The sequence below is a fragment of the Oncorhynchus kisutch genome, linkage group LG5 (assembly GCF_002021735.2).
Source record: "Oncorhynchus kisutch isolate 150728-3 linkage group LG5, Okis_V2, whole genome shotgun sequence".
Taxonomy (NCBI): domain Eukaryota; kingdom Metazoa; phylum Chordata; class Actinopteri; order Salmoniformes; family Salmonidae; genus Oncorhynchus; species Oncorhynchus kisutch.
In genome coordinates this window covers 60338626-60355131 of record NC_034178.2, presented here as the reverse complement: position 1 = coordinate 60355131, position 16506 = coordinate 60338626, and the positions used below count along the sequence as shown (strand labels likewise).

General features: G+C 43.2%; 1 protein-coding gene across 50 annotated transcripts in view; it reads right to left on the bottom strand.

The window, feature by feature from the left end:
• Window positions 1–16506, bottom strand: part of LOC109891632 (proline-rich protein 36) — a 95330-nt gene that overhangs the window by 25252 nt on the left and 53572 nt on the right. For 21 of the 50 annotated variants that reach the window (XM_031825561.1, XM_031825585.1, XM_031825562.1 and 18 more), the window contains 17 exons: window positions 10906–11034; window positions 10001–10123; window positions 9172–9210; window positions 8840–8968; window positions 7828–7896; window positions 7190–7234; window positions 6880–7008; window positions 5951–6073; window positions 5116–5160; window positions 4909–5010; window positions 4714–4794; window positions 4119–4154; window positions 3095–3181; window positions 2820–2900; window positions 2086–2163; window positions 1744–1812; window positions 1297–1419 (listed from right to left, as the gene is read on the bottom strand). In XM_031825561.1, coding sequence (XP_031681421.1) covers window positions 1297–1419; window positions 1744–1812; window positions 2086–2163; window positions 2820–2900; window positions 3095–3181; window positions 4119–4154; window positions 4714–4794; window positions 4909–5010; window positions 5116–5160; window positions 5951–6073; window positions 6880–7008; window positions 7190–7234; window positions 7828–7896; window positions 8840–8968; window positions 9172–9210; window positions 10001–10123; window positions 10906–11034 — 1488 coding nt within the window. The remainder of the gene's footprint in view (window positions 1–1296; window positions 1420–1743; window positions 1813–2085; window positions 2164–2819; window positions 2901–3094; window positions 3182–4118; window positions 4155–4713; window positions 4795–4908; window positions 5011–5115; window positions 5161–5950; window positions 6074–6879; window positions 7009–7189; window positions 7235–7827; window positions 7897–8839; window positions 8969–9171; window positions 9211–10000; window positions 10124–10905; window positions 11035–16506) is intronic. The other 29 variants (XM_031825598.1, XM_031825580.1, XM_031825596.1 and 26 more) reach the window with 20 other exon arrangements.

Here is a 16506-nt window from a genome sequence, read left to right as displayed (position 1 = left end):
CTTATTTTGGACAGATTTGATCGAGAGCGAACCCTTTCGCTTTGCCTCTCTCTCTATGATTTACACACCTGTCCTTTCACGCCAACAACGTTGAGAGATCACATCTTCCTCTCTGACAAGCGGTTTCAACTCGCTATTTGCATTTTAGTTTTGGTGCAACAGAATCGGTCATATGGACACCAAAACACATTGAAACATTATTTTACTGTAATAGGGGATAAGTTAACTTTTCTAATGATATCCTTCTTATGTCTCAACTACTCAAATTGCGCGCAGAGCCGACACGTCTAAAACTAGAGTATGAAAGAAATTGATTGAGCTCACGCATTGGGTACCGCTAGCAGCATTTAGCCACATTCTGTTGTACTCGCGGTCTCGGCAGTGTTTCATAAATGTGCAATAAGCATAACAAACTATTATATACGGAATTGGCAATTCGTTCTCATTCTGAGAAATAAGGTAGACCACCTGAATTCAACATCTGAACAAAGTGGACAGGCTAACATGCTTTAAAAAAAGGTTGGAGACAGACAAAAGGGTGTGTTCATAACAATTAAACTGTTCAACCTTGTTACCTAGCAAATGGATCCAAGCTGGCTAAACTTGAAATATAAAAAGATTAGCTAAAGATTAGATATTGAGACCTGTGCTCATTTTATATAGCCTAATGCCTACTACAAGAAGTTAGTCATTATTAGTGAATGTGCATTATGCTTGGTTCTACTTACATTTGTAACAAAAAAGGGCATGTTCACAGACAGACTTGAAAGCCAGATCAGTAATTATAGCAAAAAAAGCAGGTTAAACTATTTTGATAAAATAATTCAATTATTAGTTGGTCTTATGGTTGTGGAAGGCTTATACACTATATACAGAGCTTTCGGAAAGAATTCAGACCCTTTGCCTTCTTCCACATTTTGTTAAGTTACAGCCTTATTCTAAAATGATTTACATAATTTCTCCCCTTATTAATCTACACACAATACCCCATAATGACAAAGTGAAAATAGTTTTTTTTTTGTGTTGCTAATTTCTAAAAAAATAATAATACTGTATTTACATAAAAATGTAAAATGGTACAGTAGACATCCTTCACTGCGTCCAATGCACTTTGAGTCTCTGTTACTGTGCCCATCTGTTAATTCATGATCTTGGATACATTGTGTGAAAACAGCGAAAAAATTACAATGACACAAACAAGTGATCAATGATAGCCCCCTAACCCCAGGGATAGCCCCACCCTCAAGAGCCTTGTACTGTAGCGTGGTTAATACACCTAAGTAAACTGGAGTCTACCTTAGTCTGTGGCCCCTTCAGAGAGGCCTCTCCAGCCGCGGCAGCTGGTGCAGCAACAGCCGTAACCAACTTAGCAGGATCCTTTTTAGCCATGTCAACTTTGCTTGATGTGGTGGGCACACTCTATAAATGTACATGGTTCAAGCCATTAGACGAGGTGCAGAGAAGAGTTCAGAGAGCTGAGCATAATCTCACAGTCAATTTACTGGAGTGATGATTGTTAGCAGCTTGTCTGTTATTGGTAATGTAAAGGAAAGGAGCCATGAGAAGAGAGTACCTGACCAGAATGTGTTGTCAGTTTAGTAAAGTAATAGGAAGGTAAACAAACCCAATCAACCTAAACCAGGTTTTAAAAAACCATGTCAACCTAAACCAGATAAACAAACCCTGTCAACCTAAACCAACCTAAACCATCAACCTAGAAACTGTAGCCCTCATATGACAGACCTCATCTGTCTTGGGCTTGGTGGCCAGTGGGGAGTCCAATCCTGACATCAGAGAGAAGTCATCAGCAAACTGAAACACAAACACAAGTCAATAGATAACAGCTTCACAACCCGACATAAGTATAACATAGAATAGTTGAAGAGTTTGTTGTCTATTTGCATGAATATAGCATTTTTGATGACAAAGTACTCAACACAACAGTAGCACAGCGTCAACTGCAACATAGGACATCCCAGTTTAACACTGGACATAAGCGTTTGTCACTGTTTATTGTGTATTATGCATGGCTTATGTTATGTAGTCATGCAGGATGTAGGACCTGCTTTCTTTGGTGTTATTTACCTTTTCCACCTTAGATTTCTTGTCAACGGGGGGAGCAGGAGACTTGGTCACAGGTGCAGACTTAAACTGTTCAGCTTTCTGGAAGAAGAAGAGAGATTATTTGGTTTGTTAAATACAGTTTCTTAGGTTCTAGTTAAGAGGAACAGGGGAACGTTCATTTGAAGCCTTCACTAGAAAGCTGTCTTTACAGAACATTAAAATTACATCACAGTTGTGATAAACTATTACAGCTGACACTGTCAAAATGATATGACATAGTCATCTTGTAAGCATCATTAATATGTCATGACATGATAAGCAGTAGGTGGCTAGGAAGTCAGCTGTCCAACAAGGTAGCCTACATTGTGGTATTGTAACAGTATAACTTTAGACCGTCCCCTCGCCCATACCCGGGCGCGAACCAGGGACCCTCTGCACACATCAACAAGTCACCCACGAAGCATCGCATTACCCATCGCATTACCCATCGCACCACAAAAGCCGCGGCCCTTGCAAAGCAAGGGGAACTACTACTTCAAGGTCTCAGAGCAAGTGACGTCACCGATTGAAACGCTATTTAGCGCGAACACCGCTAACTAGCTAGCCATTTCACATCCGTTACACTATGTGTCATTATGACTGTGTTATGTCAGTTGACACAACTTGATATTGGTTCTCATAACAGTTTACCATCTCATGCTAATAACAGTTTTACAATGAAGGGTTGAAGAAAAATATTATCAGTCTTTGTTTACCTTGATGGGAGCCGGTGGAGGTGGAGCAAAGTTTGAGAAGCCAGCAGACAAGGCATCAATGGCAGCCAAGTCTTCCACTTTCTGTCAACAGATGTAATATCATTGGGTTATAATGACACCTCACTTCTTATTTACAGTATCACTGGTCAGGACCTCAGTCTCACCCAAAAGACTATGGGACTAATAATCATTCTGTAACCGTATGCATGTTTTAGGGAACAGGGCTCTAATTGATTTAGAAGTGATTATAACCTGTTAATAGTGCAAAGTCTCACCTTCTCCTGTTTCTGAGGGATGGGAGGCATAGAGGTTGTGAACCCAAAGGACAGGGAGTCCAGAGCCTCATCTGTGCTCATGGGTTTCTGATACAAGTAAACAAACAAGCAAACAAATAACCTCAGTTATACACAAAGCATTACAGTGACAGTTTTGTCTTCAACTGCACCACTAGAGGGCGAGTCAAAATAACTCCAACCATTTAAAAGAGACCAGGAGCAAAAGAACCGACACACCCACCAATCACATTTCCTAGAATCTAAATCACAACAAAGCACTCCGCAAAGGACTCCGAGCAGAATCACTTTACAAAACATCAGATTTGGCAGGAAGCCTAGTGGTTAAGAGCATTGGGCTAGTAGGTTGCTGGTTCAAATCCCTGAAGTGGACTAAAATGTAACTGTAATTTAAAAAAAACGCTTCATAACCAAACGGGCAACTTTAGACAACTCACTTTTATTTTTTTTGACAACTCACACAACATACTTCAGGGGTAAAAGAGTTTGCCTTCTGTCCTAACAAGCTCTTAGAAGCAGAGGTATACAACACAGAGAACTGCAGTACAAAACAAGGTGTGGCCCAGAGGCTGAATGTGTGTGCAAGTGTATATAAGTGAATAGGTGTGGAGTAATGAGTGATTGTGTGTTGACTATTTATCTGTTGTTAGTGTGTGGGTGTGTTTATAAAGGATGGGTTTAGCAGAACTAGAGCCAGCTGGTTGAGGTGGGTCTAATGTTGTTTGCAGAGCCAACACCCCACAACGCAAAGCAACATTCCACACTGTAGGAGGTACCCAAAACTGTCAGAAGAGACCATGGGATGACATATGGTTTGTTTAGTACGTTTAGTGTGTGTGTGTGTGTGTGTGTGTGTGTGTGTGTGTGTGTGTGTGTGTGTGTGTGTGTGTGTACGCACATGCATAGGTATGTGGGTATGTGAGAAAGATTGAGAGGAGGAAGTCAATATCTCAATATTTCTCCCCAGCATACAGTGTATTCCCTAGCAGTAAATACAATGACTTACCGGGGCATCTTTTGGCTTGACATCTGCAACTGGGGCCTATAAAAACATAATTTAACATTGTAATTCAATGTAATAAAAGTACATGAATGATATATTCTAATTGAGTAAGCCTAGATTTAAATAAAGTCTGATCATGTTCTGACAAAAGAATGACAAAAGAATATTAAAGTGTGGTAACTATATACAGGCTTTTTTGGCAAAGTCCAGAAACAAACCCTAGTCCATCATATAAATTCGACATAAAAGGATAGATATGGTAGTAACTTCATCTTGTCATCTGATCAGCTTGGTGAAAATGTGCCCATATTGCTAAAACCTATCCATTCGTCTCAGATTAACACAAGTGTCCAGGGGATAGGACATGGTCTAGGGGCTGTTTCTGGATGGGGCGTATCTCTCTGTTGGAAGACCTGATAACCAAGGGGTTCCAGTCAAATGTCTCATGTCAAAGGGAGTACTGCAGTACAAAGCTAAAGATACATGCAAACTCAAAGCTCTCTAACAGCAGAAGGCTGAGGGTTGGATTAAGATGCAGAAGTGATGATGATGATGAGGAGGAAGAACACTGGATGGGGAGGGTGATTTAAAGACTGACCATGTCTTCAAATCGGTATCCTGGGGGCAGTGGGCAGTCGTTCCCCCCACAGATCACTGCCTTCTTTGAGGATAATCCATGCTGTGAGACATATACAATAACACACACTGTTTTACATGGTGACCAGGTGCACACACACACAACCCAATCTAAATTGCACTGTGCACACACACACACTCTGTGAAGGTTCTGTACCTCTATCACCTCTGGCCCGGTGTATACATGGGCTGCAGGGGCGAAAGACTCTGATGAGGGTAAGGAATCAGCCAGGGCATCGAACGGGTCCACAGCAAGCTCCTACACATGATGCAACAAAACTCAAACACAAGCAATGCAACTCCATGCCAATCAATTTAGTGCAATATCAAACCCACATCGAGAAGAGAGAAATGGATGATTTACCTTTTTGGCTGCCTTAGCTCCTGGGGGAACTATTTCCACCTGTACCTGTAACCCAGAGCAGGAGAGGTTAGTGAATACAACACTAGGCTGCTATCTGTGATACTGCTCAGCTCCTATACCCAACTGAGCTTCTGGATGGCTGTGGGCTCAATTCAACCAAACCTACATACATAGGTAGTACTCATGCAGGAACAAGAGCTCCCTCTTCCTCATGTAGTCAAATCTCAAAAGGCACTTGCACATCTGAGCTATCTTTGTTGCAGGTGCATTGGAACAATTGAATAACATGAGAAAAAATAAGAAACCCGCACACTGCTCTTCATAGAATCACTGCTCTTTATTAAGCTTTTAAGAATCGGCCTCAAGGCCTTCGTCAGAGCAGTATGCAGGTTTCTTCTTTATTCTCCTGTAGTCAAAAAACATTGCAGAATGGTAAATCAGGTGGCAGGTAGCCGAGTGGTTAAGAGCTTTGGGCAAGTAACCGAAAGGTTGCTGATTCGAATCCCTGAGCCGACTAGGTGAACAATCTGTCGATGTGCCCTTGAGCAAGGTACTTAACTCTAATTGCTCCTGTAAGTCCCTCTGGATAAGAGCGTCTGCTAAATGGCTAAAATGGTTCAGTAGACATCCTTCACTGCGTCCAATGCACTGTGAGTCTCTGTTACTGTGCCCCTCTGTCAATTCATGATCTTGGATACATTGTGTGAAAACAGCGAAAGAATGACAAGGAAATGAACAAGTGATCAATGATAGCCCCCTAACCCCAGGGATAGCCCCACCCTCAAGAGCCTTGTACTGTAGCGTGGTTAATACACCTAAGTAAACTGGAGTCTACCTTAGTCTGTGGCCCCTTCAGAGAGGCATCTCCAGCCGCGGCAGCTGGTGCAGCAACAGCCGTAACCAACTTAGCAGGATCCTTTTTAGCCATGTCAACTTTGCTTGATGTGGTGGGCACACTCTATAAACGCATATGGTTCAAGCCATTAGACGAGGTGCAAAGAAGAGTTCAGAGTGCTGAGCATAATCTCACAGTCACGGTCTAGTAGAGTGATAGGAAGAAAGTTAGCAGTTTGTCTGTCATTGGTAATGGAAAGGAAAGGTGCCGTGAGAAGAGAAGTACCTGACCAGAATTTGTTTTCGCAGTTTAGTTGAGAAATAGGAAGGTAAACAAACCGCATCAACCTAAACCAGGTAAACAAACCCTGTCAACCTAAACCAGGTTAAAAAAACTGTCAACCTAAACCAGGTAAACAAACCCTGTCAACCTAAACCAGGAAAACAAACCCAGAAGTAATACTAGATATGGTGTGCTGCAACCAGAAGAAAAAGTAAAAGTGGAAATATATTGTGGCTTCTCTGTGGTGACAACAGATGTGACAGACATGGTTTGTCTTGACGTGTTGAACGCAACAAAGTGTGGGCATGCTGGGAAGACTCAGTCATAGAGCTTAAAAGTAAAAGTGCCTGTTCACTTCCCACTTAGACACACAGACACCTTCTAGACCAGAAGTAAGGAAGTCCAAAGCAGAGATATGTTTTGAAATATATCGGCAGAGAGAAGAGGAAGATAGAATACCATATAAAGGGGTGGAAGAACGACTAAAACCTCAAGATCACGGGAGAGATGAGGAAGACATAACACATGGAATAATGACCCAGGAAGAGTGTGTTGAATGGGGAAGTGAGCGTAAAGAGAGCCAGGTCGGGTAAAGAAAAAAGATCCAAAGAGAGAGGCCCCACACTCCTCGACTGTCAGCCATCTACCTTGGCTGTCTGTTCCGGAGATACTTGAAGCTTTGGTACTTCAGCTTTCCATGGCGTTGTCGCCTCCCCTACAATATTGCCTCCTCCTGTGGTAAGAGGTGTAGCTTTGGCTGGGTGCATGGGTGCTGGCTACAATCAAGGATGAGTTAATACTCAATGTATACAACAGAAAAATAACAAATTCAATGTATTGACACCCTGTAACAACGGTTAATGCAATAACACTGGTTAATGTAATAACTTATCTGAATGTAATAAAATTGGTACATTTAATAACGAATAATAGAGAGAAAAGCGAGAGATGTTTTACCTCTTTGGCTGCCTTAGCTCCTGGGGGAACTACTTCCACCTGTACCTGTAACCCAGAGCAGGAGAGGTTAGTGAATACAACACTAGGCTACTATCTGTGATACTGTTCAGCTCCTATACCCAACTGAGCTTCTGGATGGCTGTGGGCTCAATTCAACCAAACCTACATAGGTAGAACTCATGCAGGAACAAGAGCACCCTCTTTCTAATGTAGTCAAAAAACATTGCAGAATGGTAAATCAGGTGGCAGGTAGCCGAGTGGTTAAGAGCTTTGGGCAAGTAACCGAAAGGTTGCTGATTCGAATCCCTGAGCCAACTAGGTGAACAATCTGTTGATGTGCCCTTGAGCAAGGTACTTAACTCTTATTGCTCCTGTAAGTCCCTCTGGATAAGAGCGTCTGCTAAATGGCTAAAATGTAAAATGATACAGTAGACATCCTTCACTCTTTCCAAGATCTGTGTGTCTCTATTACTGTGCCACTCTGTTAATTCATGATCTTGGATACATTGTGTGAAAACAGCAAAAGAATGACAAGGAAACAAGTGATCAATGATAGCCCCCTAACCCCAGGGATAGCCCCACCCTCAAGAGCCTTGTACTGTAGCGTGGTTAATACACCTAAGTAAACTGGAGTCTACCTTAGTCTGTGGCTCCTTCAGAGAGGCATCTCCAGCGGCGGCAGCTGGCGCAGCAACAGCCGTAACAAACTTAGCAAATCAAATCAAATGTATTTATATAGCCCTTCGTACATCAGCTGATATCTCAAAGTGCTGTACAGAAACCCAGCCTAAAACCCCAAACAGCAAGCAATGCAGGTGTAGAAGCACAGTGGCTAGGAAAAACTCCCTAGAAAGGCCAAAACCTAGGAAGAAACCGAGAGAGGAACCAGGCTATGAGGGGTGGCTAGTCCTCTTCTGGCTGTGCCGGGTGGAGTATCTCTACCACTCCTGCTGTCTCTAGAGAGTTGAAAACAGCAGGTCTGGGACTCCAGTTTACTAGAGTGATAGGATGATTGTTAGCAGCTTGTCTGTCATTGGTAATGGAAAGGAAAGGCGCCGTGAGAAGAGAAGTATCTGACCAGAATGTGTAGTCACAGTGTAGTAGAGTAATAGGAAGGTAAACAAACCCCATCAACCAAAACCAGGTAAACAAACCCCATCAACCTAAACCAGGTAAACAATCCCAGAAGCAATACTAGATATGGTGTGATGCAAACAGAAGAAAAAGTGGAAATATATTGTGGCTTCTCTGTGGTGACAACAGATGTGACAGACATGGTTTGTCTTGACGTGTTAAGCGTACCACAAATGTGGGCATGCTGGGAAGACTTAAAAGTAAGCTTAAGAGTGTCTGTTCACTTCCCACTTAGACACACAGACACCTTCTAGACCAGAAGTAAGGAAGTCCAAAGCAGAGATATGTTTTGAAATATATCGGCAGAGAGAAGAGGAAGATAGAATACCATATAAAGGGGTGGAAGAACGACTAAAACCTCAAGATCACGGGAGAGATGAGGAAGACATAACACATGGAATAATGACCCAGGAAGAGTGTGTTGAATGGGGAAGTGAGCGTAAAGAGAGCCAGGTCGGGTAAAGAATAAAGATCCAAAGAGAGAGGCCCCACACTCCTCGACTGTCAGCCATCTACCTTGGCTGTCTGTTCCAGAGACTCTTGAAGCTTTGGTACTTCAGCTTTCCATGGCGTTGTCGCCTCCCCTACAATATTGCCTCCTCCCGTGGTAAGAGGTGTAGCTTTGGCTGGGTGCATGGGTGCTGGCTACAATCAAGGATGAGTTAATACTCAATGTATACAACAGAAAAAGAGCAAATTCAATGTATTGACACCCTGTAACAACGGTTAATGCAATAACACTGGTTAATGTAATAACTTATCTGAATGTAATAAATATAGATGTTTAATGTAATAAAATTGGTAAACTTAATAACTAATAATAGAGAGAAAAGCGAGAGATGTTTTACCTCTTTGGCTGCCTTAGCTCCTGGGGGAACTACTTGTACCTGTAACCCAGAGCAGGAGAGGTTAGTGAATACAACACTAGGCTACTATCTGTGATACTGCTCAGCTCCTATACCCAACTGAGCTTCTGGATGGCTGTGGGCTCAATTCAACCAAACCTACATACGTAGGTAGTACTCATGCAGGAACAAGAGCTCCCTCTTCCTCATGTAGTCAAATCTCAAAAGGCACTTGCACATCTGAGCTATCTTTGTTGCAGGTGCATTGGAACAATTGAATAACATGAGAAAAAATAAGAAACCCGCACACTGCTCTTCATAGAATCACTGCTCTTTATTAAGCTTTTAAGAATCGGCCTCAAGGCCTTCGTCAGAGCAGTATGCAGGTTTCTTCTTTATTCTCCTGTAGTCAAAAAACATTGCAGAATGGTAAATCAGGTGGCAGGTAGCCGAGTGGTTAAGAGCTTTGGGCCAGTAACCGAAAGGTTGCTGATTCGAATCCTTGCGCCGACTAGGTGAACAGTCTGTCGATGTGCCCTTGAGCAAGGTACTTAACTCTAATTGCTCCTGTAAGTCCCTCTGGATAAGAGCGTCTGCTAAATGGCTAAAATGGTTCAGTAGACATCCTTCACTGCATCCAATGCACTGTGAGTCTCTGTTACTGTGCCCCTCTGTCAATTCATGATCTTGGATACATTGTGTGAAAACAGCGAAAGAATGACAAGGAAATGAACAAGTGATCAATGATAGCCCCCTAACCCCAGGGATAGCCCCACCCTCAAGAGCCTTGTACTGTAGCGTGGTTAATACACCTAAGTAAACTGGAGTCTACCTTAGTCTGTGGCCCCTTCAGAGAGGCATCTCCAGCCGCGGCAGCTGGTGCAGCAACAGCCGTAACCAACTTAGCAGGATCCTTTTTAGCCATGTCAACTTTGCTTGATGTGGTGGGCACACTCTATAAACGCATATGGTTCAAGCCATTAGACGAGGTGCAGAGAAGAGTTCAGAGTGCTGAGCATAATCTCACAGTCAGTTTACTGGAGTGATAGGATGATTGTTAGCAGCTTGTCTGTTATTGGTAATGTAAAGGAAAGGTGCCGTGAGAAGAGAAGTACCTGACCAGAATTTGTTGTCACAGTTTAGTAAGCTAATAAGAAGGTAAACAAACCCCATCAACCTAAACCAGGTAAACAAATCCTGTCAACCTAAACCAGGTAAACAAACCCTGTCAACCTAAACCAGGTAAACAAACCCTGTCAACCTAAACCAGGTAAACAATCCCAGAAGCAATACTAGATATGGTGTGCTGCAACCAGAAGAAAAAGTGGAAATGTATTGTGGCTTCTCTGTGGTGACAACAGATGTGACAGACATGGTTTGTCTTGACGTGTTGTGCGTACCACAAATGTGGGCATGCTGGGAAGACTCTTAAAGAGTAAGAGTGTCTGTCCACTTCCCACTTAGACACCTTCTAGACCAGAAGTAAGGAAGTCCAAAGCAGAGATATGTTTTGAAATATATCGGCAGAGAGAAGAGGAAGATAGAATACCATATAAAGGGGTGGAAGAACGACTAAAACCTCAAGATCACGGGAGAGATGAGGAAGACATAACACATGGAATAATGACCCAGGAAGAGTGTGTTGAATGGGGAAGTGAGCGTAAAGAGAGCCAGGTCGGGTAAAGAATAAAGATCCAAAGAGAGAGGCCCCACACTCCTCGACTGTCAGCCATCTACCTTGGCTGTCTGTTCCGGAGACTCTTGCAGCTTTGGTACTTCAGCTTTCCATGGCGTTGTCGCCTCCACTACAATATTGCCACCTCCCGTGGTAAGAGGTGTAGCTTTGGCCAGGTGCATGGGTGCTGGCTACAATCAAGAATGAGTTAAAACTCAATGTATTCAACAGTATTCAATGTATTGACACACTGGAACAACGGTTAACGTAATAACACTGATTAATGTAATAACTTCACATTCAGTATATCACATAGAACAAGGTTTTAAAAACATACAGTCAATAATACAAGCATACAGTCAATAATACAGTAGAAAAATAAGTACATATACACAATGTGAACAAATGAGGTGAGATAGGGAGGTAAAGGCAAAAGAAAAGGCCATGGTGGCGAAGTAAATACAATATAGCAAGTAAAACACTGGAATGGTAGATTTGCAGTGGAGGAATGTGCAAAGTAGAGAGAAATAATGGGATGCAAAGGAGAAAAATAAATAAATACAGTAGGGTGTAGAGGTAGTTGTTTGGGCTAAATTTGAGATGGGCTATGTACAGGTGCAGTAATCTGTGAGCTGCTCTGACAGCTGGTGCTTAAAGCTAGTGAGGAAGATAAGTGTTTCCAATTTCAGACATTTTTGTAGTTCGTTCCAGTCATTGGCAGCAGAGAACTGGAAGGAGAGGCAGCCAAAGGAAGAATTGGTTTTGGGGATGACCAGAGAGATATACCTGCTGGAGCGCGTGCTACACGTGGGTGCTGCTATGGTGACCAGCGAGCTGAGACTTTACCTAGCAGGGTCTTGTAGATGACCTGGAGCCAGTGGGTTTGGCGACGAGTATGAAGCGAGGGCCAGCCAACGAGAGCGTACAGGTCGCAGTGGTGGGTAGTATATGGGGCTTTGGTGACAAAACGGATGGCACTGTGATAGACTGCATCCAATTTATTGAGTAGGGTATTGGAGGCTATTTTGTAAATGACAATGCCGAAGTCGAGGATCGGTAGGATGGTCAGTTTTACAAGGGTATGTTTGGCAGCATGAGTGAAGGATGCTTTGTTTGCGAAATCGGAAGCCAATTCTAGATGCAATTTTGGATTGGAGATGCTTGATGTGAGTCTGGAAGGAGAGTTTACAGTCTAACCAGACACCTAGGTATTTGTAGTTGTCCACATATTCTAAGTCAGAACCACCCAGAGTAGTGATGTTGGACGGGCGGGCAGGTGCAGGCAGCGATCGGTTGAAGAGCATGCATTTAGTTTTACTTGTATTTAAGAGCAATTGGAGGCCACGGAAGGACAGTTGTATGGCATTGAAGCTTGCCTGGAGAGTTGTTAACACAAAGAAGGGCCAGAAGTATACAGAATGGTGTCGTCTGCGTAGAGGTGGATCAGAGACTCACCAGCAGCAAGAGTGACATCATTGATGTATACAGAGAAGAGAGTCGGTCCAAGAATTGAACTCTGTGGCACCCCCATAGAGACTGCCAGAGGCCTGGACAACAGGGCCCTCCGATTTGACACACTGAACTCTATCAGAGAAGTAGTTGGTGAACCAGGCGAGGCAATCATTTGAGAAGCCAAGGCTATCGAGTCTGCTGATGAGGATGCGGTGATTGACAGAGTCTAAAGCCTTGGCCAGGTCAATGAATACGGCTGCACAGTATTGTTAATTATCGATGGCGGTTAAGATATCGTTTAGGACCTTGAGCGTGGCTGAGGTGCACCTATGACCAGCTCTGAAACCAGATTGCATAGCGGAGAAGGTATGGTGGCATTTGAAATGGTCAGTAATCTGTTTGTTGACTTGGCTTTCAAAGACATTAGAAAGGCAGGGTAGGATAGATATAGGTCTGTAGCAGTTTGGGTCAAGAGTGTCCCCCCCCCTTTGAAGAGGGGGATGACCGCAGCTGCTTTCCAATCTTTGGGAAACTCAGACGACACGAAAGAGAGGTGTGGGTGTATGTGGTGTGGGCACATTTCAATGTATGCTTGTGAGGGTGACTATGATGTGCATGAGTTTGTCGGTGTTTGTAATTGCCGGTGGTTGGTGGTTTGTGCATTGAATTAAGGGAAGTCAATCAAAACATTGATTTTGGCATGTTATTACATGATTATTGAAGTTATTCATTAAAAAAAGTTGACTCACCTGACAGTGTAATAACCACCGTATAACCTAATAATTTATTAGACAAAAAAAACTTTTTTTTTAACGTTATCCAGCAAGTTATTACATTAACCGGCTTCATTACACGAAAAACAATCATTAACCGGTGTTATTACTTACATTAACCGTTGTTTAACATTCCTTAAATTCAATTATGTAAAGGTGAAAGGGGTCCAGTGAGGGTGAGGTGCAGGGGTTGTAAAAATGTAAAGTAGGGTCAAGTTGGCCCTGGACACTGATCTAGGATCATTTTTGCATTTCCTTCTCCTAAGATTAAAATTACTTTATTGGTCAATTGCACATGAGGTTTAATCGAAATGTGACTTCTGCTTTTAACCCTACCACTCCAAAAGAGACACATACATACAAATACAGTTTCTTTTTCCTCAAAAGAACGGCGCTGGAGGGAATAGCAGCCGTTTTACAGGCTATTGACCAATTGTGCGATTTTGTATTTTTTGTAGCTTATCTTTATTTTTTTTGTACATAATGTTTCCACTATCGCTTCCAATTACCGAAAAAGAGCTTCTGGACATCAAAACAGCGATCACTAACCTCGATTTGGATGAGGCTTTCTACTTCAATTAATAGGAGGTAAAGGACATACTGCTCATCCCAGACCAGGCCCAAATCCCCCAACACTTGGAAGAGGAGGCGTCATAGAGGCCGGCGTGAGGGATACTTGACGAGACTACGTCGGTGACTGGTAAACCGCGTCTACCATCCGTTCTATTAGTGAACAAGCAATCACTGGAGAATAAACTGGATGAGCTCTTTTCGAGACTATCCTATCAATGTGATTTGAAGAACTGTAATATCCTACGTTTCACTGAGTCGTGGCTGAACAAGAAAATATAAATCAAGCTGATTTTTCTATACATCGGCAGGACAGAACAGCAGCCCCGCCGGGTAAGCTCGGGGGTGGTTAACAACAGCTGGTGTGCATTCTCTAATATTAAGGAAGTCTCAAGGTTCTGCTCCCCTGAGTTAGAATACCTCATGATAAGCTGTAGACCATGGTATTTACCAAGAGTTTTTATCTATATTTTTCTTACCTGTCTATTTACCACCACAAACCAATGCTGGTACTAAGTCCGCAATCAACGAGCTGTATTGGGCCATAAGAAAACAAGAAAATTCTCACCCAGAGGAAGCGCTCTTAGTGGCCAGTGATTTTAATTCAGGGAAACTGAAATCTGTCTTCAAAATTTCTACCAGCATGTCACCTGTGCAACTAGAGGCGAATAAAAACTTTAGATCAACTTTACGCCACACACAGAGATGCATACAAAGCTCTCCATCGCCCTCCATTTGGTAAATCTGAAAATAACTATCCTCTGGATTCCTGTTGACATGCAAAAACTCAAAACAGGAAGTACCAGTCACACGCTCAATACGGAAGTGGACGAGGCAGATGTTAAACTACAGGACTGTTTCACTAGCAGACTGGAATATATTCCAGTATTCATCAGATGACATTGAGGAATTTACCACATCAGTCACTGGCTTCACTAATAAGTGACAATGTCGTCCCCATAGTGATCGTTTTCATCCTCTCCCTGATCCAGTTTGTAATACCTACATGTTTCAAGCAGACCACCATAGACCAACAAGGTAACCTGTCTAAATGACTATTACCCCGTAGCACTCACATCTGTAGCCATGAAACGCTTTGATAGGCTGGTCATGGCTCACATCAACACCATCATCCCAGACACCCTGGATAAATTCCAATTTGCATATTCCATGACGCAATCTCTAATTACACTCCACACTGCCCTTACCCACCTGGACAAAAGGAACACCTCTGTGAGGAGGCTGTTCGTTGACTACAGCTCAGCCACAGCGGCCTCCAAGGTCATCAATAAACTAAGGACCCTGGGATTAACACATCTGCCATGCTGACCCTCAACACGGGGGCCACTCAGGGGTGCATGCTTAGTCCTCTCCTGTACTCCCTGTTCACCCATGACTGAGTGGCAACGCACAACTCCAACATTAAGTTTGCCTGACGACACAATGGTGGTACGCCTGATCACCAATGACGATGAGACAGCGTACAGGGAGGTCAGACACCTGGCAGTGTGGTGCCAGGACAACAACCTCTCCCTCAATGTGAGAAGACAAAGGAGCTGATCGTGGACTACAGGAAACGTAGAGCCAAGGAAACCCCCATTTACATTGACAGGGCTATAGTGGAGCAGGTTGAAATCTTCAAGTTCCACATCTCGAGGGACCTATCATGGTCCAAACACACCAACACAGTCGTGAAGAGGGAATGGCAATGCTTGTTCCCCATCATGAGGCCAATTTTTTTGGGGCATGGGCCCTCAGATTCTCAAAAAGTTATACAGCTGCACCATTGAGAGCATCTTGACTGGCTGCATCTCCACTTGGTATGGCAACTGCTTGGCATCCGACCGCATGGCGCTACTGAGGATAGTGCGTAAGGCCCAGTAGATCGCTGTGGCCGAGCTCCCTGCCACCCAGAACCTCTATACCAGGCGGTGTCAGAGGAAGGCCCTAAAAATTGTCAAAAGACTCTAGTCACCCAAGTCATAGACTGTTCTCTGTGCTACCGGACAGCAAGCGTTACCGGAGCGACAAGTCTGGGACCAAAAGGATCCTGAACAGCGTCTACCCTTAAGCCATAAGACTGCTGAACAGTTAATCAAATGGCTACCTGAATTACTTGCATCGACCAGCTTTTTTAAAAAACTGACTCCTTTGCAATGGCCCTATGCACACTCAGTGGACTACCCACACGCTCTCACATACTACGCTCACACACAAACTACGCTCACGCACAAACTACGCTCACGCACAAACTACGCTCACGCACAAACTACGCTCACGCACATACTACACTCACACACAGAGTACCACTCAAAAGTATGGACATACCTACTCATTCAAGGGTTTTTCTTTATTTTTACATTGTAGAATAAGAGTGAAGACAACACAACTATGAAATAACACATATGGAATCATGTAGTAACCAAAAAAGTGTTGAACAAATGTTATATTTGAGGTTCTTCAAAGTAGCTACCCTTTGCCCCGATGACAGCTTTGCACACTCTTGCCATTATCTCAACCAGCTTCATGAGGTAGTCACCTGGAATGCATTTCAATTAACAGGTGTGCCTTAAGTTCATTTGTGGAATTTCTTTCCTTCTTAATGTGTTTTAGACAATGGTGTTGTGACAAGGTTGGGGTGGTATACAGAAGAGAGCCCTGTTTGGTAAAATACCAAGTACATATTATGGCAAGAACAGCTCAAATAAGCAAAGTGAAATGACATTCCATCATTACTTTAAGACATGAAGTTCAGTCAATGTGGAAAAGTTCAAGAACTTTGAAAGTTTCTTCAAGTGCTGTTATCAAGCGCTTAGATAAAACTGGCTCTTATGAGGACCGCCACAGGAAAGGAAGACCCAGAGTTAC